The sequence below is a fragment of the Falco naumanni genome, chromosome Z (genome assembly GCF_017639655.2).
Source record: "Falco naumanni isolate bFalNau1 chromosome Z, bFalNau1.pat, whole genome shotgun sequence".
Lineage (NCBI taxonomy): Eukaryota > Metazoa > Chordata > Aves > Falconiformes > Falconidae > Falco > Falco naumanni.
Window position 1 is genome coordinate 13,099,937 of NC_054080.1, and position 25,189 is coordinate 13,125,125.

At 40.6% G+C, this 25,189-nt stretch overlaps 1 protein-coding gene across 2 annotated transcripts in view; it reads right to left on the reverse strand.

The window, feature by feature from the left end:
- LPAR1 (lysophosphatidic acid receptor 1) overlaps nucleotides 1–25,189 on the reverse strand; it is a 69,502-nt gene that overhangs the window by 25,079 nt on the left and 19,234 nt on the right. For both annotated transcript variants that reach the window (XM_040580469.1, XM_040580470.1), the window contains exons 2-3: nucleotides 23,962–24,131; nucleotides 11,731–12,478 (exon numbers count right to left, since the gene is read on the reverse strand). In XM_040580469.1, the coding sequence (XP_040436403.1) occupies nucleotides 11,731–12,478; nucleotides 23,962–24,021 (808 nt within the window). In that variant the 5' untranslated portion in view covers nucleotides 24,022–24,131. The remainder of the gene's footprint in view (nucleotides 1–11,730; nucleotides 12,479–23,961; nucleotides 24,132–25,189) is intronic.

The following is a 25,189-nucleotide window of genomic DNA, read 5'->3' on the forward strand; positions in this document are numbered from 1 at the left end:
GACCTCTTCAAGCAGGGCTTAGGAAAACCCACACATCATTCCCACACTGCTTTCTACAGCATGGTACAAGCAGATGGGAGTTGATATGCATTTCTATTTGCAGAGAAGAGACAAGTTTTCTCCTTCAGCCTCTGCCTTTCTCCATCCATGAGGCTTTTCCCAGCCTGGAGTTAAGTGACTCTTTCTAACCCCTTTGCCAACTAACTGAGAGCAAGGGGCTGTTTCACACATCACTTAAAGTTGACATTTTTTTACTATGTATTGAAAGAAATATATTTCCCCCTTAAACAGTTGTAACCTGAAGGTAGAAACATCATTGCTTAAAGTACATAGCTGAACTCATGGCTATGCTAGTGATTTTTTTAGTTGTAACCCACCTATATGAAAAGCAGACCTTGTAGCACCAGCTGCTGATTAATAGGCACAACATTACTGACTTTTTAATACCGTTATTCACCAGACTCTTCACTCCTTGCTTTGCTCACCAGCTGAAGAGATAAATAAAAAACCAGCCTGTTCCTCATATGTTCAAGGTTTGAAATTAAACTTTTTTTTTTTTTTTTTTAATAATTTCATAGAAACTTTTCCTCCCACTTCATGGGAGCTAACCAAAATGCACATGCAATAGCATTGGCACGGAAGCAGGCGGGCTGTGAGGGGCAGCATGTTGCACAGGAGACCTGCAAGTGATGCTGGGTCCCTGGTGCAGTACCTCAGCCTGTTTTGGGGCGTTAGTACAACCACTACAACCTGGGAAAAGTAAACAGAGCTTCCACTGCACCCTTTTCTCTTACATAAGCAGGATGCTGTTATGGTAGAAAATGTCATTAAATGTGTTTATTTTGATAATTCATTAAGGTAACCAACTTTAAAAAACCCCAACATATCATGAAGGAAATCCAGTTACGTATCTAAACACATTTAAGATATATTTGAAGACTTACTCTAGATTTCCTTTTATGAACTACAGTTTTCAATTTTAGCTTGTTTAATGGAAGAAAACGGCAACCATCCTACAAAAACACAATCGATTTACACAGGCTTTTTTTCTTAACTCTTATATACACAGCTTCTGCTTGGAAAATTCACCTCTACATTTCTCCTTGTACAAAAGTAAAAAGCGGGCACTTAAAAGCAACTTCAAACAAAGGAAGACAGGAATTATCAATGCCATGTGTCTGAACAAGTTCTTTCTGAGGTTACATCAATATCAGAAGATGGGAAACAGCCCCAAAGCCTCTTTTAGGAGAACAAGGAAAGCAGTGAGTCCAGAGTCAGAGAAAACAATTTCCGTGAAAAGAAGATAAATGCAGGAGCCTGGCAGCTTCTCCTGCTTGTAAGAGCTAAATTCCCTCCCTCTTCTTTGGGGGCCAACGACTTCTTTCATGAAGGAAGATGGTTCAAAAACCTTAATTTTTGTCTTGTCCTTGTATTTATCTGTGGTTATATTAGCCAACTCATGCTTAGATACTATGTAATTTATTAAAGCAGAAGACCCAAGCAGATAGCTCTTACTCCAACGCAAAGAAATAAAACAGGAAGTGCTTCAGACTTAACAAATGATGTCATAGCTTCTGAACTCTCATGACCTTCCATACAAGCTCTGAGTCCTTTTACCTGCTCTCCAGGCACTGATGGGAAAGGAGACGTGTCCACCAGTGGACCTGCCACATACGCAAGAAGCACACTTGAACATAGTGTCAGTGTTTCTCTATGTGGATACAAGGAGAGAATGAACTTCAGTGACTTTTCTAGGCTGAGCAAAGTGGAGGGGTGGCATGAAGGCTTGCTGAATGAGAACTGCAGAAAGCATGAGGATTTTCTGTTGCTGTTGTTGCTTTCAGCTTTAAAGGACGATGTAAAATGTGTAAGTGTGTAACAGATACTTACTCATGGAAGGGCTGGAAAAAAAAAAAACCCAGAAAAAAGCAGAAAAGACCTTTGTGTGAAAGAATAAAAAAATAAAAAGCAGTCCATCTGTGAGCTCAGTGACTGCATCCCCAGCTGAGTGAAACAGGAAAATAAGAAGCTGTTCTGCTAATCAAGCCAGAACCAGAAGAGCTCAGAATCAATTTTTTCTTTCACGTTCAGGTTCAAAATACATTTATTGAAAAAATGCAGAAACTAAGCCTTTTCCTTGACAACACTTTTCATGCTGAGATTAGAAGGAGGGAGGCACAAAAGCTGTTGTCTGAAAGCTATCGCTCAGTGCTGACCATTTCCCACCCACTGACTAGCGGCTGTACCTCAGATGTCTCAGCAAGCTTTTCTACTGACAATAGCTTTGTGTTTTGATGTTAAGAGCCAGAGTTTCATTGAAACTATAAAGGAAAAAGTAATTTGGGGTTTAAAATCATATTCTTGTGTATTCACAGATTACCCCAAAAAACAGACAACCCAGAATACTTACTCACGCTGCTCATGTGCAATGAAGCAATGCACAAGAAAGAGCACCACTTCTTCTCTCCCACAAAACAATCTCTTGTTTTCAATGTTTTCCACTGGTGGAAACAAATGATTGTTCAACGTCTCATTGAATGCCGTTTTGCAATGCGACAAGTTAACAGCTGGCATTTTTGTTCACATAGTTTCTCAAGCCAAGGTCTAGTTTGAGCCCTTTTCACTGAAACACGGCAAGGACAAACTGTATCTCAGAGATAAAAACAAAAAAGGGTGGCTGGACATGGACATCACCCAAGATCTTCCAGGCTGCAAATACTTTAACAGTTACCAAGGACGTATCAATTTTAGCTGAGGATGCAAGAAATTTAACCCAGAGAGTTAGCAAAGAAATTAAGCAAAACATTTAGAACCAAACTCCCCATGCAATTGCATGCTTTCTAGAGGACAAAAAGTTATCTTGCAAGCAGGCATTCTGCAAAAGCCTAATTGTTGCTTCTTCTAAAAGATGGATTTCCATCTTTTGTTGCAAAAAATTCAGCTCAAAAAGCCCAGGATAAGCAGATAATGTCATGACATTTTACATGTAAGCCTTCCTGCAGATGCTGATTTTCCAGTTTTTTCCTCAGTAACAATTTCTACCCTGGGCCTTCAGCTTTTCTCAGATTTTACCGAGAGCTCTGGTTTAGCGGAGATGTCCCGCAGCACATCCCCACCTCTGCTATTTTGGAGGAGCCCAGGTTGATAAGTACTCACTTGTGGACGTAGCATGGCTAAGTGGAGTCAAGCAGCAGAGTGAGCTATGATACTAATTTATTTGGTTTAGGGCAGATTTTCACTAAGTGAATTTCTTTCTTTAGCCAGCAGTTTGTTATTTCACCTGGATCCAACAGAAAAGGTTGGATTCTACTGCTTGGAATAAGGGTGTGATTTCAAAGTCCTATTATTCATGAAAAAAATAAAAATCAATTTGCTTGGCCTTGTTGTAAAGAGTACCTAACTTTTGCCATTACAATTAAGTTTTAGAAGCCTTTTGGAAATGAGACAACCTATGCAAGCAATTAGAATTATTTTTTATTTTTTTTAATCAGAAGTTGAACGTGAGTACAAACAGAGAACTACTCAAGGTTTATCCCTCTCTGGCCATTCTTGGAAGAAGGCATAGAGCTTTCCTTCACCCTTTATATTTATTTATTCCCTGAAAAGGTAATAAATTATACTGAAGTCAGGAGAAAGACTTTTATTAAACAAGACCTCATTTCCATTGTATGTAAAGGAATGGATTTACTAGAGGGATTTTCCCCCTTCAAAAGTGAAATAAAATAAAACCACATTCCTGCCTTGGGAAATGATGGAAGTTCCTCAAAGCACAGTTTCAAAGGAACCCAAGTGAAAATAAATAATACTTATTCTTAACTGAAGGGGGAAAGAAGGGGGAAACTTCCAAATGGTTTCCCCAAGGGTGAAGCAATGAATTACACAGGGATACTTGGAATACTTCAGAGAAAAGACAGTTACCAGGGACATATAAGCTTTAGCTGGGAATGCAGCAAATTTAATTGGAAGGGTCAGTGAAGATATTTAAGCAAAACTGTTAGAATGAGACTCCCAACACACCCGACCATGCTCTGGGTTCAGAGGAAGAGCTGTCTGGATCCAAGGCACCAGTAACTTCTGCTTTAGCAAGGAGAGCTTGCACAGGCTGGTTTTGAAAAAGAAAGCCATTTACGAAGTTTATCACACAAACAAACTGACCACACTGTAGTTTTCAAATACTGTGCTTCCTTATTCTTTTTCTGTTCGATATCCTCACCAGCCAAGCAGTACTGGGAACAGGTTTGGTTTGGGGCTACCAGACAAAATTCAAAAAGATTAACTGGAATTCATTTACAGGACTATAAGTGACAATAAAAATGATTGGGGAGCAGTGAGATTTAGACAGACAGGTTAAGTGTCAGAGAATGTAGCCAGTATTACTTTTACTAGAAGCATTAAAAAAATGAAGCAAACACAAAACATCCTATGCAAGTCCAAAAGGTCTTAAATTTAAGACACACTCCAACCATTGCATAACTACATATAGATTATAGCTTAGATCCTAACTTAATTTTAACAGTTCTTTGTGAAAAGTTTTCTTTGTTTTATAAAACAGAGCTAGATCTGTCTAATAGAGTAATCAAGCTATATTTATCACAAAAATAAGAATATGGATATTTACACATATGAAACCTAGAGCAATCTGTGAAGTCTGGTCATGAATATAAAAATATTAGTCCACTTGTTATGGATAAATAGACATCAGGAAAATTCTATTTTTTGTTATTAAATCTGAAGATTTCACAAAGAAACCTTCTAACAAATACAAGCGATAATATGAAGCCTTCCGTTCTGTTTCACCTACTTGTAAGCTGAATGTAAGCTGTTTTTTAAGTCAATGCCAAAACGTTGTTAAGATGCATGGGAAAAATACGCCAAAATTATTTTAAGTAGTAACAGCAAGCCCTAGAAGCCACCCCCACCCCAAACTGTACATGTTATTTTCCTCCAAGGAAGCTTCTGAGAAGAAATCACACCTACTCCTAAGGACTTCCATGAAAAGAAAGATATCAAAACCCATCAAAAATCCTATATGATAAGCTATGCCATAAAAACCCCCAAACCATACGTAGAGAATAATTTTAACAGCTTGAAAGTATTGCTGCTACATTGCAGCTCTGAAAGCACTTATTATAAACCTACACTCTCCATATAATGATAGTAAGAACTAATACTACAATTAGTCCTCCTCTATGAGGAGCACTCCATATAGACTACAGTCATCAGCCACGATTTCCTGGTTTAGTTGACTCAGTGTTAAATTCACAGTTTATGCACTTTTAAAATATACTTATCTAAAAACACTGGGACTGCACATAACTGCACCCTGTGTGCTAGAACAGAAACTCATTGATGCTCAGGCTTGTATTGCCAGTGCCAGTTTCAGAATTTATTGCCCTGTTTTTCTGTCAGAACTAAATCAATACACAAGCAACATTACTGTGATGTAGAGGTCAGGCAGGGTTGATGACTCTGAACGAGTCCCCAATGCTGGCCACAGGGTAACCCAATATTTATAACTTCACTCACTCGCTTCCAGAGATGCAGCAGAGAAAATGTGCTACTGTCATCTGAACTCCAGCCTGTTGTCACTGCCCAGCCCAGCTCTCTAATAAAAAAGTAATAATGTCCAGGCAAAAGAAACCCAACTGGATCCTGCTCTTCTGCAAATGGGGCCACTGCTGCCTGGTGGAAGGACATCTCCAAGTTAAGATGACATCCTCATTCTTAGTCATCGCAGGCAAAATGCTGCTGCGGAGCTCAGCTCTCTCCATGCCAGCAGGACTCTTCAGGGAGAAGGAAGTTGTCTTCTTCCAGTCACAGGGCTTAGAAGTAAACCCTGGCTTCCCCAAAAGTTCCTCTTACCAGCTGCATTTGGCTACCAAGGATGATGTTTGCTTTGGCCCACCAGAATAACTTTACATGGGCTGGGAAGGTCTGCTGAAGTTCAAGCAATGACATGACTAAGCTCTGTCTAGACAAGACCATCTTCATCTCTGTCCAGTATCACTTAACCTAGTAACCGATGAAATATAGTTAATAAGGCTTAGGTAGGTCAAAGCCTTACGATTCAGGGGCTGAAAAAGACAGGCCATCCCAGTTAACCACCTGACACCGTATGAGGGGTATGGACATAAAGATATACCTGGGGCAAAACACAGGGTACTGCCACTCAGGTTGTAGCACTATTTCAGAGCGTCTTTATTTTCTACTGAAAATCAAGCGCTCTTACTGCTTGAGGAGAGGAAGCAGGAAAAGGTGCAAGCTGCGTGCCAGAAGAAACAGCGTAGATATTGAAAACATCGTTTTAAAAAAATGTGCCTCCTCAGAACTTCATGATTTTGATCTTGGCACGAAATGCTGCATATCAGTCAATCACCCAGAAAGGTTAAAGTTATCAATAATGCACTTCATTTGCTTTAGCTGTCTGGCTACAGCACATGTTGACATTCACGTGCATTACCATAGTTACTTGCTGCTTTCTGTTTCCATTTGGTAGCTAGATGTGAAAGAAAACCTACAAAAGTACAAAAATAAGTCTCTCATGCAATTCATAACTGTGGCAGAGAGGGCAGGAAAAAAGCTGTTGCTGAGCAGTTCCACCCTCCCAGATGTTTATACTGAACTTCCAGATGTTTTCCTTGCATTTATTGCTCGGTTATAATAAGTAAGGGACTGTCTTCAAACACAGTGAGACTCCTTTAAATCAAAACAGTTCATAAAAAAAAGAGCCTTCCCTTGTTTATCCGTGCCCACATTAATTTCTAAATCTTACAAGAGTAAACCGCATTCCTCCAAACAAAGTGGATGGTCTTACAGGAGGGAAAGGCCCAAGTGTCTTTTTAGTTCCCAGGAACATAAAGGGTAAGCAATTGTGAATTCCTTGTTTGCTCTCCCTACATCCTGGCAGCTAGCTGTGGTGCTCAGCTCAACAGGCATGCCTGATTTTGGCCAAATACTATTGGGAACTCACCCAACAGAAAGCTAATTGGCAGGACTGGTAAAATACATGTAACAATAATAGCAACAACCCTTCTTATTTAAAATTAAGTGATAAAACCTCAGTGTCGTAATCTCACAGTCTAACTTCTAAATAGAGAATAATGCCCTAAAACACGTGTGGAGGTATGGGGAACAGTTATCCACATTGCAAAAGCAAGAGCTGACGAATTAAGGATGGCTGCTTAACCAGCATTTAGGAAGAAAATATATAGGGTAACTTTCCAACAGTAACAATCTAAGCTGGTAGTTATCTACAAATGTGGGTATATAAGAACCCACAAAAGACTAGCCTTTCATGACTTATTCCAGGGATGGAAATCCAGAGCAGAGCTAGTTTTTCCAGCCCTGAGCTCTGAAATCCTTTCTCAGTGCTTTTGCCACAGTATTATAAAACCGTAGTTAGCTACTCTCATCCATTTTGGGGCCAAACCTGCACTGGGCCAAGTCAAATGCATTCAGACTCTTAACTATGACCTCTACCAGAAAAACTGTTTAGCTTTGCCTTTAAACATAAGATGAGAAAATGTGGGGGATGGAAGAGAGGATGCCAACTTTCAGCTGTCACCGAACTTTCTGCCTGTTCCCTTGATTGCTCATTTAAACATAACACATGGTAGTGGTGAAAGGCAAAGTGTCATTGAGCTGCAAGCCAAACCCAACCAGATTTTATGGCTATGTGTGTTAACACAGTTCAGTCCTGCCTTAGCCCCGGTGCAAAGGGAAGGCGTGCTCCAGAGAAGGAGCTTTATGTTCCTTGTTACTTTCGAAAGATTTCAAAAGCAGCCTTGTTAAAAGAAAAAAAAGGGCTAAACTATGAAGTCACTTCCTTCTGTTTAAAATATTTTATTCAAGAAAAAAACCCAAAAGGGCATGAAAAGAAAAAAAAAGAAAAATCTGCTCTCTGCTTATGACTTGTTCCTAGGATTCAGCATCCCACCCGCTCTGCGGGATGACGCAGTGTGCCAGATCCCGACCGTTCCAGCCAGGGCATCAAGCGCCCGTAGTCCTCCCACACAATCACCCTCTTGTCAGCGGCGGCTGGCGTCCACCCCGCACACGCTGACAGCATCGCGTCCAGAGGACTGCACCCCCTTCGGGGCGGCTCTTCTCCTCGTGGAGCAAGGCGTGAGGAGGGCGGGCAGTGCTGGGCAGCTAACGAACAAGAAGCTCTTGTGTTACTTCCCTCCCCCTCCTGCCCCCTGAAACACAGAGTGGATGGGGACAGGGGAAAAGATGTTCTTCCGCTTGCAGCAGTGAGGCTTTGCCCGGGAGTACAGCCAGCAGGAGAACTTCAGGATGGCCGTTTATGGAAGTTTAAAAGTCAAACCAACAGTTCATTGCTGCCCAAGTCACAAGGGGGTTACTTATGGCTAAGCAGCATTTTAACAAAGATCCTAAGATGAGGACCAGTTTGCCTGCCTCTGCCAATGCTCATAGGTTTACTCCAGACTCCTAGCTCTGTTTTTCCTTGGTTCCCAAGCCACCCTCCCTCTCCTCCAAAATGAACTGCCTCCTCCTGGCTAAGTGAGCTGACACACATAAGCTCCCTTCCCCACTCAGCTGCGGGGCAGGAGAGACGGGAGAGGGTTCTTAAGAATAAACTGAAACACTTCCTTTCCCCATCTCCACCTCCAGCAAAATGGTGGTTTCTGCCTCAAACAGCAACATATTACCCTGATCTGCACCATTAAGAAAGGCAGGGTGTCTTTTCCTCTGTGTTATCGAGGTTCACTGATGCAGAAAAAAAAGAGAGATTGCAGGACATAAACATTCAGCAAGTTGCTCCCAGCAGCCTAAGACACTCACCATTTCTGCCTTTCCCAAAGCTGAAGCAGATAAACTTGCAGTGATATGTATTGACTACCTTTGCAAGAGGGCACTCAGAAATACGGCACTTGAAATTACATTTTCTGTTTGTGAAAACTGCACGCCACACTTACAAGCATACTGCAAGCGGCACCAGGATACCAGGACACTGGCCTGATCAACAGGCTGACAGCACTGTCTACTCCAAGCTGAGCTACTCCCTAACCAGTGCTTTGAAGGGACGCTTAACTTTTTTTTTTTTCTTTAGAACCATAAAACAATCCTTCACTGGAAGTGCAAATCCAGTAATATGGGACAGCACTCATCCGCTGATGGCAACTGACAAACATTTCTCATGGTTTATTTAGCAGTCTGCTTAACTCCCTGATGCACAAACATTTAACCTCACAAAAGTCCCTGTGGTTGCCCCCAGGCTTGCTTCTTGAGTTCAGGCTTATTTTTTTTTTCTTCTTTTTTTTTTCTTTTTTTTTTCTTTTATTTATTAAAAAAAGCCAAAAAAACTAACCCACAACAAACCCACAGGTGCTTGCAGCTACCTTTATCTTACAACCATGACTCACAGGTAGTAAGGCAGTGAAAGCATTGCTGCTTCTTTACATATAGCCCTATGACTGACCTCCTCTAACCAAAGAAACCATACTACTCTGGGAAGGAAAAATACTGAACACCAAACCAAAACCCAAACAAAAAAGTCAATTTTCAAAATAATACCAAAGTGGGAGGTTCGAATACAGGTTGACACATGTCACAGCCGGGGAACACCTTTATTTTCCTCAAACCAATTTAATAATGTAATAAGTTACCTCTCTTTGTAAATGGAGTTTTGTGCAGATTAGCAGAGGTGCTAAAGCAGAGCATGTGCACAATACTGAATGAACTTAACTGCACCAGAAGCAAGGTCCTGTTTGACTTTTGAAGAGAGCTTCAATATGTGCTACCTGCAGTCCTGAAAAAGATCTTACTCCAGATAGCCCCAATAAGGAATCAAGTTATTAATGAACTACATCAGCACCCAAACTTGAGTCACCTTCAGTTTGGCTAAAGCTATTTAACCTCTGGAATTGTTCCACTGTTTCCAGAATAATACCTGGGAAAAATAAGGTACTTATTAGGGGAAAAAAAGGGCTATTTGATGTTGTTTGTACACATCTACTGCTGTGGCCACACCGGGTGATCTTCCCTGTGACCTCTGCTCATAGGAGAACAGAGAAGGGTGCAGTCACTACCTCACTTTCCTGCTGCATACATATCTCTAGTCCCATACTGGGAATGCCTGCGATTAGCTGCCATGTACTGTTTATTCAGTGACTACTTTTTTATTCCTATAACTCTGCATTGCACTGGTATGAGTGCTTACTATTTCCCAACTTTTTTTTTTTTTTTTTTTTTTTTTTAACATCTGAGCTAGTCTTTCACCTCACAGGAAATACTCCACTGCTGTATGAACAGTAATTCCTTCAGGAGGGAAAACAACGATCTACTTCCTAGAAAGCAGGCTGCAAAACATGAATTTTCTTTGTGTTCTTAACCTCCTCTTGCCTTCTCCAAGGAGGATCATAGAGGTGGGACAGGACAGATTTCCAAAACACCAGGCAGTCAGGAGAGGTTTTACCCACCACTACAGCCTCCCTTGCAAAACTCAGAGATTCTTTCCCTAAAGAGAAGAGCAGGCATGTAGGAATACATCTTACCAATGGCTGAACAGGTTAGTCAACTACACAGTTCATGTTCTGGTTACAAAACTAATCACTAGGTCCAAGAGTAACATGTACACTCTTAAGCTAACATATGAGTTGACACAGTGACTCACATCAAATCTCTGCAACTGTTCTGCTGTGTTTGTGTAGACAGAAACTGCTAAAAAAACACAAGTCACAGTGTAAAGCCATAGAAATCAGGATGTCAAAGCAAGAACTGGGGCTATTTATGGACTACTAGGGCAACTTCACCATACAACAGGGTACTAGGATCCCAAGAGACCTGTGTACAGTGCTGGAGGACCTCATGGGTGGGAACACAGGTTGGGACAAAGAAAAAACTAGCACCATCCCTGCCTGCCTGCAGCTCGCCATTATGTGTGGCAACAACGAGCAGGATAAACTGCAAAGAACATCACCAGGGAATGGTACCCAGTATCCAAGCCATGCTTTTGCATAAGAAAATTGGGAGTCCCAGACAAAAAACAAATACAGCAATTCACAGAAAGACAGGAACCTTCTGACTCCAAAGTGTGTCATGACATTTGCCTCACGTTTCCCTGTTTTCCAGGCCCTGAAGTTCAGGCACCTCCTGAGCAGTGTACTGAAGCACACCAGTGCCCCATATGCTACTTTTCTGCATTAGAAAGTTGTCAAGTGCTCAGATGTGCCAAATATTAATGACCTCAGCAAACTGTACATGCAGCCCTGCTTAAAATGCAAAACCTTTTTCTTCAGTAGCCTGTAGCCCCTCACTGTTCTTGAAATGCAAGTGCACTGCCTGAATTCACACGACAGCTTTTGGCTGGCAAAAAAGGAAGTGAGAGGTACTTCAGTGGAAGACTGAGCCTTCCCTGTACTATTTTAGGGTTGCAGTCATTTGGCATCTTCAAAGACAAAAGAGCCAACACGGCACAGTACAGGCTGCTACAACAGGTTTTAAAACTGCATTGCTGCTTACATCTCAAGGCTCGGGATTTTCATCAGTTTCATGTCACAGAGCTGAGTGACCAAGTCTCTTATGCCCACTTCCATAAATAAAATTGCTAGTCCAAACACAGTAATGAATGCTGGGAGTTCTATTTACCACCACCTCTCGTAGTGTCTTCCAAATGCTGCTGAACTCCCAGAAGCTGGACATGCATTACTGAAATCTCCTGATAAGAAACAGAGGGGGAAGAACAGGGGAGGCAAATAAAGCACTTACCAAGCACAATGACCACAGTCTTCAGGAGGCTCATCATGGTGTCCCGATTCCTGCGGGGTCCAGAACTGTGCCTGGACATTCTCATAGTCCTTTGGCGGACATACCCAAAGATATGAGCATATAGGACTACCATGACCACAAAAGTGACCAGGTTGAAAATAGCCCAGAAGACCAGGTAGGAGTCACTATAGAGTGGTGCCATGTTGGAGCAGTGAGTGATGTCACAAATGCAGTTCCATCCAACACTTGGTATGGCGCCCATGACGATGGCCATAGTCCAGATTACAACAATTACGACCACGACTCGCCGGTTGCTCATCCGAGTATGTAGCTGCATTCGGAAAACCGTTATGTGCCGCTCAATAGCGATGGCCAACAAATTGGCTACAGAAGCTGTCAGGCTAGTGTCAATGAGACCCTGACGGAGAAGCCAGGTGCTTACAGTCAGTCTTCTAGTGTTGGGTCCTGTGTTGAACATTAAGTAAAAGTAGGCCAGCCCTGCAAAGAAGTCCGCAGCAGCTAAGTTGGCCATTAAGTAATAAATAGGAAAGTGGAATCGGCGGTTGACGTAAATAGCCACCATAACCAAGAGATTGGCCAGCATTATGAAGATGCAGACGGTAATCCCCAGTCCCATTACAAGTTTGCTGACAGTGTTCCATTCCGTGGCTAGATATTTTCCACTTCGGTTATAAAAGAAGGCAATGGTTTCATTGTAGTAACACTGTGGTTCGCTCATGGCTGTGGACTGAAAGAAGAGAGGGGAGGAAAAAACCAACAGAGAAAAAAAAAAGAATGACATCAGAACTGAAAACATATGATTGCTTCCATGGACAAGACACGCGCAGAGAGCAGGGAGGGGGACAGGAAGGGAACACACTTCAGAACAAATTCATTTGTTCAGACCAAATGACATTCCACAACTCGCAAACAATTGCTCTGAGGAGTCCAGTAACAGCAACCAGATTAGAAACATCCAGAAATGGTTCCATCTGCTCTGGGAGCTAGCATGATTTCTGACGTAGTTGTAAATTGCATTGCAAATGAGCTTCTGGCTAAGCAGACCTGCTGAAAATTCGCTTAAAAAGAAGGGCATGCAATTTGTAGGAAAAGTTAACGTTGTTACAGGGCACCTTATTTACATTATCAGTGCATAAAACTGTTGTTTGGCTGGAGTGGTGTTAAAAGAAGTGCTTCTCAAAGAGGAGAAGAAGTGGATTACATATCCTAGGAGGTTTTGATTCATTCACATCTCCATCAGGGGCATTCCTTGTTGTTCTGTCTTAAAAACTGGGAAGAATACCCTCGACTAAGATCATCAATATGCTCTAAGACAGAATTGCCAGGGCTGGGAGCCATGTCCATAAAACATGCAGTGCATTTACAAACAACAGAAGCATATCAGTGTATTTCTGCAAGCATTCTTCTTTTTTCATCAGCCAAATTTCAAATCAGGGTTAGAAATATAACTCATCTAAACTGGCTTACACCAATTTGAAATAGGAGCAAAGCAAGAAATCAGAAAAACAGTATTCAACTTAACCAGTGTTAAAAGCATCAAGCCTTATTTCTTGCATTAAGTATTGTTACGGCTATGTTAGGGAATACACTATTTTCCTCGCAGAGTACTCAGCTGAGCACAGCTACAGGTGCAAATACAAGCCTTACACTCCACCACGATGTGGAAGTTTTGCATAAAGCTGTTAGCTAACAAGAAAATGCTTAATGAGCTTCCTTCCTCACTTATAATCAGTTACTCAAGGTGCAATTCCCAAAAGGCAAAACTTAGAAAAAGAAACCCTCTGAATGACATCCTGGTTCCCTGTTTGGCACAGCTTAACAACAAAGTTGTAATAATAATAATTAAAAAAGCCCCAAACCAAGAAAATAATGTCAAAAAAGTCTCTTTCTAAAGAGACCCAGGAGACTTGGCTCTGACACCCTACTTTTATGGCTGTGAAACTCTACTAAATTTGAATTTTTACAAGAAGGCAACCAATTTTAGCAAGAAACCAGGTAATAAGACCAATCAAAGAGCAGAACAACAAGAAGAAAGGATGAGAATTTCTTCCCATTAAAGCATGCAAACAAAAACCTATGTTTTGGACAGCTCCAGCCGTTCTGCAGGAAATGCTACAACTAACCTGACCTTCATGTTGAAACCAAGATGTACCGAAATGGGAAACAGAATTAGTAACTGGACTTGAGTGAAAATAGTATCTGATAAAGATTTCCTTAGAATTACCCAGAGCTGTTTCTGTTTCATTTTATTTCCATCTGTTTGTCAACACAATTAAGCTAATTTCAATAAAGCAATATACAAAACTTTCCACCTATATCCAAAGTGCATTACATGACATTTAGACTTATGTTAGAGAAAAAGGTCTTTTTTAGAATGATTTTACCTCCAACACAAACACTGATCAGAAACATTTGCAGACCCAGGATAATAAAAAGCTAGAGTAAACAGTATTTCTCAGCACAGTGACTATAAAACTTTTATTGTTCCTCTAGGATACATCAACTCTCAGGTTAGAAACCTTTCGGCCTTAATTATTTAAGAATTTTAAAAAGTTCTCATGTAAGATCTTTCTGTTGTACAGAAAAAACAATTTATAAAGGATACTTAAAGGGGAACCTAGCTACAAGACATCTGGCTTTAATTCTTTGTTTAAAGACCACGTGGTAATAACAGGTCAAGTATAGGAACCCTTGAGGGAGAGAGGAAGTCATACGAATGAATTAGTGGCCCTTATAAAAGCTTGCCAACATCTGCATTAATTATGTGAATGCCCTGGTTTCTTTGCTCTCTGTAGGAATACCTGGATGCAGTCTTGCAGTCTGAATTATGGAGAAGGTCAGGACTCCAGGATCTAGTGGGGACTTTTGCATTCCTGACTAAATTCTCTCTTTGTCTATATATTTGTCCATCTAAATTCCTTTCAGATGGCTGCTGCCCATATGTAACTATTCCTGCTCCACAGTTGCTCCTGTAGGCAGAGGCCAGCTACACCTGACAACATATTTTTAATTCAGAAACTTAAACTGTGGTAGATACACATAAAAAAAAAGGGTGATTGTGTGGCTTTGTTTTGCAAGTGGGTTTAGAATGTGAATTATTCCCTTATTTTGTAATATTCTCCCCAGCCTTTTCACATGAAATATGAAATAAGATATGATAAAAAATATCTTGTCTTCCTCACAAAATGCCAAGCCGGGGCTGAACGTATGCAACACACATGAATATGTAAAACACTACAGTTAGACTTGTTCTATTTAAAAGCACGACAGCACTGCAGCAATCTTGGAGGAATAGCATGAAGGTCACTGCTTCTCATTTTGAAGACACAGGAACAAAATGCTCTGTTTGCATAAGGGATCTTGGAGAAGTTTTGGTTTTAGGGTGTGCCAATTTAAAACCTGGGAACTCTTTTAAAAACAATCTTTTCAGTCCCAAGGGAAAGAAGAGCAGAAGAGATAGTTTGCTGACAGAAGTTCTAACAGGGGAATTTCAGATGACCAGCTTTCTCAGATGCCAGCATATATCTTACAGGAAGGTTTTGATCTCCCAGGTCACGAATGTACAAATCCCAAGGTATTGCATTTACCTATGATGCTGCTCTCTGACTGGAAAGGCTCAAGCGGGAGAGAAACACAACATATCTCCGAGTACCGAAAGTGTTAACATACCATAACAGCAATCCAAGCAGGCAGACTCATCCCCTCTCCTGCCCCTGCAGGAAAAGGGGCAGGGAAGTTTATATTTTAATTTCCTGAAGTTTCACTCAGTGTGTTTCATTGCCTGGGTAAGCCAGATGTGCAATGCCCTGAGATTTACCTCATCCATTTAGAATATCTCAACAGAAGTTTAAAACAAACTGAGCTGCAAATTGCCCATGTTAACTGAACCTCTAGGACACATCCCTGTAGAGAAAAGAAAGGTCTGGATTATAAAGCAACAAGACAGATAAAGCAAAATGGAGTAATAGCAGGCTAAACACAAAGCCTCCTCTAACTACGTGAGGTTGATTTAATACTCAAGACACAGTTGTCCCAAACAAAAGAACAAGAAAGTCCTGAGCACATGGAGTTAAATCTCTTAATATTGGTATGACGTAGTTATAACCACAACATAGTACACACAGACCAGGAAATTTGGCACCAGGACTTAATAAATAAACCTTGCTCTGCTTCTATAGTCAAAACCAAGTCATCCTGTGACCAGACATCACCTTGGCACTGGCCTTTCCAGCCGCTACATGCTATACTCATCCTCTTGGTTCCTCTCCTTTGGTGGTATGGAACCAAGCCACTGGGGTGGCAGTGGGGAGACTGGGAATAAAAACCCATGCAAACATCTTTACAGTGTTTTGTGTTTGATTTGTCTTGCTGCTGTCCCACTTCTCCATCACAGCTCAAAGAGTGGGGTGAGGATCTGGATCCAAGACATGGAGCAGCTTGCCTGTGGGATGTTCTTAAGTGAGCAGGCCCTTACCCACCTCTTCCCTCTTGGGAAAGGATCAGAATGGAGAAGGTACTGGCTGCCTGGAGTGGGAAGGCGAGAGGGGAATCTCTGAATCCTGCCAGCTAAGAGGTGAGTGACAGCCCACCTGGTGAGGTCTGTGCCTGGAGAGATGCTTAGGGTGGAAAACAAACACCACCAAGTTTTCAAACACTGCTGATTGATACCATCTAAACGAAGCATTTAGTTAGCACAAGGTGCCTGAGGGGCAAATGATCAGTTTACAAACCCCACTACAATCCAAGTGTTTGCTGAGTTCCTCAGTCCACCTAACAAAAAACAGAAAAGGAAAAGAGGACACTCACACCCCACCTCCACCCCAGCATGCACAAGTGTATTTATTTCTTACCGAGAGAAACAGAACTGAACATTCTTAGAATACTAAGGTCTCACTTCTACAGAGCTTTTAAAACTTGGAAACCACAAAACTTATTCCATAACCAAGAAAATTCTTAAAAATATTTTGACCCTAAGCTCTCTGAACACAGTCTGCTCCTCTTTTTTTTTTTTACCTCTCCCTTTACTGAACTAACCTTGACATGCTGCTGTTTTCTTACCCAGAATGCAAACAGGAGATGAAAAGCAATTTATTTGGCAAGGAAATCTGAGGGAGATTATAATTTTGTACACAATGAAATGCCAAGTACAAGTCAGCGACCACAATTTTGAGAAGTCATGCAACTTGCATGCAGTTTCCTTCAAGTTTGCAGGACTCTGAGGAGACTCATTCTGTACAGGATGATATTTTAATTCTGAGGTAGCTAGTATTGGATCCTAAAAATAATATTTAGCATTCTTAGTGCTGCCAGAAATCCAGAAAGCATTTCAGGGGAAATGCAAAATTAGGAATGATGGACTAGGACTCCAAAACAGCAGAGGTGTCTTACACCCTTACATTTAGCGCTGCAGTGACTGGAAAAGCAGTAACACTGCCTTCAGTTTACATAAATACTCTGAAGTTTACCAATATACCAGGAAGGCTAGAGCTGAAAAACTCTGGGGAAGCACCAACTTCAAAATCCCCAAATAAGAGTATCAATTAAGAATATTTTAACATAAGCATAAGCAAGTAAGTATAGGAATAACTGACTCAATACATAAATACTTTCTTAACCCACAGCTGCAAAACCATGGGTTTTATGAAAATAAAGTTGTAACAGATGAGAAAAAAATTCCGAGTTGCAACAAAAAATTTCTCTATTATCTAATGAAAAACACAAACTATTGTTCAAACTGCAGAAAGAAAAAGAATAAGTTTAAAAACAAAGGGGAAAAGACAGTGTTTACTTTAAAGTAAAAGTTGAGGAGGCATTTACCCAAAGTTTAAGTAAAATAAAAAAAAAATTAAGAAATCAGAAAGTCTCAAGGCAAGGGTCCTGATTAATTATAGCCTTATGCCTACTATGCCTATGTACAGATACAATATCCTCTGCACAATGAAAGTATGAAACCCTACCACCAAGACACAACAGCTTCTCACATATTCTTTTCAGAATTGCATCTTCCGAAGTAATTGTTCAACACTTAATAAAAAACTTGTACAATAAGGGATCCCTTTAACTCTGCTGTGACATGATAAAGCTTAGGGACAGCGTGGCAATAGCTACCGTATTAAATCATTTTTAGGATGCTTTTGTTGTAAACTGTATTACTATGGAGTCTCAGATCTAACAAGTGTCCCAACTACTAGAAACAGAACTTCTCAGTTCAGTGTCTTATACCTGGAAAGAGTAACCTCAACCTATCTAGCCGCTCAGTGTACCAAAGAGATCCAGACACCAGCAATACTGGAAAAAGAAGCAATTTTACTACTGAAAGGTATAATTCACAAGTGACACAGATCCTGTTGGAAACTATGATTAAGACCTCCACAGACTGACTATAAAATCAGGGAGGGTGTTGACCTTCTCTACTGCTTATTCACTGTTGACTACTACAAAAGCAAGTTCAAAAATAGTTTCCATGGGCTAAAAAAAAAAAAAAAAAAAGGCATGAGTGAAAGCAGGAAATCCAGCAAACTCCAAAAATACCTTTCTTCTGGAAGATGCCAGGGTAACTATCAAGTCTGAAATACCTCGACTCAGCTTACAGCTTTTCAGGACAGATAAATCAGGAGCCATGAAATTTGCTATTCAAACACAAGAGCATTATTGAAGAGTAGTGACGGTCAGGAGCAACACTGAGCTGGCCCAACAGCATTGCAGATTACAAGAAGTTGAACCCACAGAGGCAGCACTTGGTACTGCTACAGAAAGGAAGCATGCATGCACAAGCACATGCACGTGAAGTCTCTTTCACTGCAGAATTCTGCAAGCAAAAGGAGTTTCAAGAAATTAGAAAGCTAGAAGAGTTGGGAAAAATATCCAATGAAAAACAGTGAACTCATCCCTCCAGCAACCTACCCAATAATTCAGACACTGCTGTGTTGTTCCTCCTTTTCCACATTTTCAGGTGAGCTGCATCGCTCGCCAGCACTACCTACATGTTCTAATGAACATTTTCTAGTTGAGGAGCAAATGTTTGAATTGGAGCATAGTTCTACATCATCACATCCCACTTACTTTGCTAGCATGGCTTAAACACTTTGAATATTAGATTTTTTTATTCCCAAACAGCACTTCTCTGTCACCCCATCTCCACCATTCAAGCTCATCTTGGAGGGAGGCCACCACTGCAACGTGGAGGTATTGCAAAAATAGCTAATTTGCTTTGCTGCTAGGAGAGACATGATAGGGCATGTTGAACCCAAATCAGGTAGTTGAGCCTAAATGTCCCATACAGAGTATAGAAAGGGCTTCTACAAAGCCCTGCAAGCTTTGTTTTCTTCTGAGAGAGCTTTCATGACAGGCTGAGCTTCACAAGCAGTAGCCAAACACAGCTGTAGACTCAACATTTCCCAGCTTTGTGGGAGATAGAGGAAGACAATTATAGTCCATCGCTTAATTTAGTGACTGAAATACTCCACCTCTTACATCTTCAAAAGAAGTTTGTGTCATGATGCAGACTAGGCTTCTCCACCATCTTGCCCAGCTCACACTCCCGATGCCTACCTGCCTCACTCTCAACATCACAGCCAGGCATCTGACCTGCTGCAAACCCCTTGAAGGCTGCTGTGCAGGACAAGTGCAGCACAGGACAGACCTTTCCCAAAGACCCCAGTCCCAGGAGGAACTTTCTGGAGAGGGGTGCAGCACACAGTCCCCTATCTGTGTCACTTTAGAAGCCACAGGAGTGGAAGAAATGGGAGGGGAAAAAAGATCTGCACCTCTAACACGGAAGTGAACTTTCATGCATCCTTTGGGTCCAGTTTGGTGCTCAGTAAGCCAAGCTGGGAATTAATTCTTGGCTATAGCGGCTGAAAGACTGGCCTTTTATGCGGACAAAATGCTGTAGGTTACTGGGGCTACTTGCACCTCCAGGGCACAGCTTCCATTACTCCTTGTGAAGCAAACCAGCAGTGTGAGCACTTGGGAGAGCTTAGCCTACAAACAAAATGCTTATTCAAAATTATGTTAATGAGCACAGTAAATTTCATTTTGGACTGGAAATTTCCAAATGGAAATAAGATGACTATTCTGTGTTTACCATGGCAAATAATTTTTTCTTGAAATATACATTAGACAGTTTGTGTTTCTTTTGCTTTGATGCACTGTTTTGTGAAACATATAAACAGAATATAGAAAGATATTTCTCAGAGCTCTGGCAGCAATGGGTTCTCTACCAGTAACTTGTTCATACAGTACTGAGCAGCTGCCTATAAGGCAGTATTGGTCTACTTCGAACAAAACAGAGATCTCTTTTGAACTCCTGGTAATCTCCTCTAGTGTAAGATTAAAAAAGCCCATTCCCTATGATGCCTGTAACTGGATGGATATAGCTCTGATCACAAATGACTACTTCCAGTCTCACCATTTCCTTTTGTTCTCGTTTACCTTGTTCACCACCACCACAGGTTTGTTTTGGTAGAAAGGTTAATTTGTTTACTCACCTAGAAGGGGAGAAAAAAAAAAATCGCCCATTTGTTGATGCAGAATTGGGCACCAAATCCAAAATGCAAATCGTGTTGGCCTTTGTTAGGTAAAGGGGTGACTCCATAAAAACTTGTTCTCAAGCATCATTACAAAGAGGGAAAAAAAGCTACTGAGAATAACCATCCTGTGGTAAGGGTAGTTTAAATCTCTTCCACTCCAATTCAAACAAAAAGAAGGGAAAAATAGGTAAGCATTCAGTGGCCCAGAGCAGAAGTGGTTTTTGGCTCTGGTAACCACATAGCAATGAGAGGCCACTATAATGGAAACTGCTCTGGATTTCTCTTAGAAACAGCTGCAAAGCAGTTATTTCAATGTATTCATTTACTTCTAGTATTTGGCTGGTAGGATCCACTGCTGGCAAAAGCAAAGAGAAAATGATGAATTTTTGTTGTTTTCTTGTTTTAAGCATTTCTAAAGCACTGTTGGAAGTCCCTGGTTCATTAAGCAACTGGAGCTCAAATAATTTCTTCTTCAAAGGTTTTAGTGCAGAATTCATCTCATGCCATTCACAAAGAGAGAAGATACTAATCACTTTACAGAGTACATTAATCAGTTTAGATCATCACTTGTCATGTTTCCTTTTTGCAAACAGCAAAGCCCTCTGGGATGCTAAATGCTTCTCACAGAATTATTTAACTTTCCACTTACTGCATTATCAGACTAATCAGGTTTCTAGTGACATAATTTTGCTTACACATAGCTGAGGTATGAAGTCATATGTACCACAAAATATCCCCAACTTAAAAGTCAAGAAGTTTTGTTACATTTTGTTTCTCTCTCTTTAAGAGCAGAATGACTTACCCGTTCTGAAACCACTAGACTCTGCCTTACAATAAAAGCTTGTTGCCAAAAACTCAAAGCATATTCTTGAAGGTTTTCATTTCATTGACTTCTTTGACATATTGTGGATGGTGTCCCAGAATTTTTTTTTCTATTCCAGATTTCAGCTATGGATAGCTAAACTACCCTGAAACTTTATTTATCCTTCACATTTAAACATGACCAAGATGCCTTAATTCTGTGCTCTTAATCACAGCTTATGCCTGTTAACAGGATGCTGGGGGGGGGGGGGGGGGGGGGGGAAGAAGACGGGAGCAAAGAGCTTCAGACAGGTCAGTATGTAGGGAGGGTACAAAGAGACATGACTATGGACAATGTGTTGCTTCAGTAGAGGGTTGCAGAAAGCACCAAAAGCAGTTTCTATAGTGGCATGCTAGCAATAAGAATATTTTAAAACAGTAACAATTTCACACCTGGTATCCAGAAGGGACTTTAAAAAACTTTCTCAAGATGTGAATCTTTTGTTACCTGACTCAGAAGGCAAAGCTTGAGTAAGATACCATTTGCAATTAAATTAGCAGGAACTTATTGTGGTGCCACCACATACATCTGTAGGATTGAAGCCCAAGTGAAAACCTGTCATGGTGGGCTTCAGATTGCAAAAGAGCCTGCTGAGGTATCTGGGATTCTCCTTTATGGCCAATAAGAGTCTATTCCTTTTTGACCTGTGCAGTTAAAGGACTTATGGTAGGCAGAGGAATATTTATTACTGATATGCATATACACACGTAGATATATGTACATGTGTATACAAAATAGATAATATTTACTTCTAAGATTAAATTGATCAAATGTGAAGGAAACCAATTATCCTGGCAATGCCAAAAGAAAGTTTTAAGAGAAAACTTAAAAAAAGATTAAAGATAAAGAAAGTTTAAAGTAGCAAAACACTTCTTCTGAGATGCCATCTAGCTCATGCAAAAGGCATGCAAGGCTACTTCCAAGTTAAAAAAAATAAAATCCTTCCCTGAAACATTAGTCTCTAAATGTCTTCTGCAGCACACTGTAGCATCTGCTCTGTTTTAAAAGGCAAAACAATGCACCCCAGGAAAAAAAAAAAAAAGGTGTTTTAATGAATACAGTTTTATAAACTATACCCAAAATTCATTTGTATGCTACCACAAATGGGAAAGGCAAGCTCATGCAGTCCCAGTCTAAAAAGTGCTTTACTTCAATACCTCCATCTAACGATGAAAGTCCATTTTTATGCATGACCTTGAGAGAATGGCATTGTGGGACAATCTCCCACACTGAGATACAAGTCTTTTCTTCCTGTTGCTACTTCTTTTCAGCTCCTAAGTCAAACGTTATTGATGCATAGTCTCTAAAACACATGCGTGGAAGGGCAGCTGTTCAGATTACAAGTCAATGACCAGAATCATCCATTTATCTCTGACCTTGGGTCTAGTGATGCAAGTCCATGGCAGGATTTAATCAGCAGAAACTCCCTGCAGTCACAGGACACATGTATTTATTGAACCATAAGTACAACCGAGTGGTGACTGTGCTGATCAAGTCCTTTACAAGTGATAGCTTTTCTTCCACTCATTCTTGCACCACAGTTGACTTATTTTCTCTTCAAAAAGGCATTTATCCTTACCAGCAATCCTTAGATACACAAATTTCTCATATATAAAGAAGGGTCTGAAGAGACAACCTATGGAGGCAGGGGGTTCAAGTGCCTTTCAGGGCACGTGAGGAGATCCCGTGCAGGAGTCTTTCTCCCCAGAAAGGGAGAAAGCAGCTAGACAGCCTGGGCTACAAGCATACAGCATCCACCTCCAACTAGGTATTCTGTTCTACTGTAAAGACCCAAAATCCTTCTCCTGACCCTAAAAGGGACAGAGACTTGGAAAGCAACAAACATACTTCTAAAATATACTAGTTCTCCATATGAAACACAGGAGAGTGAGGAGGACAAAGAAGTTTCTCCAGAGAGGATTTTGGGTTCAGCTCACTTCACATCACCACCTACTAGTGGACATGGTCTTTGTAAATTCACAGGGTCGAGAGATTTCTGAACTACTGCACTTCTTAGTGCAGACTGCTAAGAGGTATAGTCTCCTGAGCCAAAGAACCTCCAGCCAACAAACAAAAGCAAAGTAAACATAAAATCTCCTGTTATCTGACATCTGCCTTAAGCAATTGTGGTGCCTTCTACAGTAAAATGTACAACTTAGAACTGTTAAGGATGTAACAGACACTTGGATCTCTATGAAGTCAAAGGGATTTTGAAAAATGCTTTTCTGAGATGAAATCTTGATTGTTATTAACAGCTCTTTCTGTTTGTAATACTTACTTCACCAGAAAGACACAAGTACTTGGTGTTCAGTACGTTTAGCTGAAGAAATCACTTTAGTATTTATAAATATCAAGCCTGAAACACACACTTTGATTCATGATAGCAAGATTAGTGTGTTAGTAATTGTAATACATTATTAATTTTATTACTGCTTTCGGCTTAAAACTTTAGCTTTCCTGATAAGAACACTGAAACAGAAATTTCCTGTGGCATTATTTCAACTGAACCACAGTATGACCTTCTTCTATTCTGTATTCACTAGGCACAGTAAAAAATGAACCATAGTACAGGGATCACCTACATGGAGTCAATGAGGACTGTATTTTGCCATATATTTTCTTAAACAAATAGTAAAATAATGTCATGTGTCAAAATAGGACAACATTTTTAGCAAGTGATGACTGTCTAATACAATATTTCAGCTAAAATTCCCTCTGTGACTCAGAAGTGAGACAGGAGAAAAAGCTAGGATTCAATGGGGAAATAGGAAAGAGGTTCAGTCAGTTTAGTTGCCCGTTTCATTGTGGTCTGCTCACCTCAATTACCTCAGGTTGGGACATCATGGAGGACGGCACCAAATCAGTGGGGATATCCATAGTAGCTCAAAATATCCCTGCTGTCCTTTGCACCCTTCCTCTGCACCCGCAAACCCGTGGTAGGAACACAGAAGCACTTCCTCAGACCCTAGTCATGCTGGCATTTGCTCCTAGTAGGAAGGAAAAAAAAAAAAAAAGTGTTGAGAGTAACAAAAGAACTGGACATGCAGTCAACACCCAAGCCCCTCGGCTGCTGCAAAAACCAGCCTGTGATTTTGCACAGCCCAACTTGCTTGCGTGACGATCCACAACAGATTTGCAGAGAAATTTCAAAGGGCACACTGGAATTTGGTCCAGAAGAACAAAACAATTCACTTGACCACACAAATTAGAATTTACACAAACTGAGTAACAGCAAGGAGGCTAATGCACAGACTGTACACATTTGCAGGGAAAGATGGTCGCTTACAGAGGACTGGAATAGTGTTAACGGATTTTTTTTCTGTAGTTCTTTTGTTTTCCCTACACACCAGAAAAAATAGAAAAACAACAAAACCAACCCCTCACAGAAAAGTACTCATGGAATTACTTGCTGGAATTTAGGATACATTTATTTCCTCAGCAACTATTGTTTTACAGTTTGGTGATCACATGAACTTTTCTTCTGTCTTAAGAAAAATAACTTAAACATTATGACATCCTTATCCTTGATTTATTTTAACCATACATATTTGGGTTTTTTTTGTTGTTGGTTTTTTTTTTTTTTTTGACAGATTTGCTGTAGGTAAATATACTGAATTGCTGTGTAAAGTTTGATCAGTTCATCCAATTTTACTTCTGTAACTACCACGTTTATCAAGGTTAGATCAACTTCCCATAGGTTTCTATTCTTTGGTGCAAAGAAAACTAAACGAAAGGGGAGAAAATGGTAAATGGCCAAGAATTTAATCCCATTTAAAAATTCTGGACTAAGGCTACTGCAGTTTTCTCCCCCCAGTCAGGTCAGACATACAAAACACCACCCACAAATTAGCCACCACAGAAAGGATTTTGCAGAGACACCTATTGCTCTCAGTATCTACCAGTTCCTATTCTGTAAGTCATGGCAGAAAACCACACATGCTAAGTGTATTCAGCATCCAACAAATGCACCAAAAATGGTGTCAAACCTAACTAATCTTTCTAACTGAGACCATGGTGTAGTCATACAGACACAGCTAGTGACCTT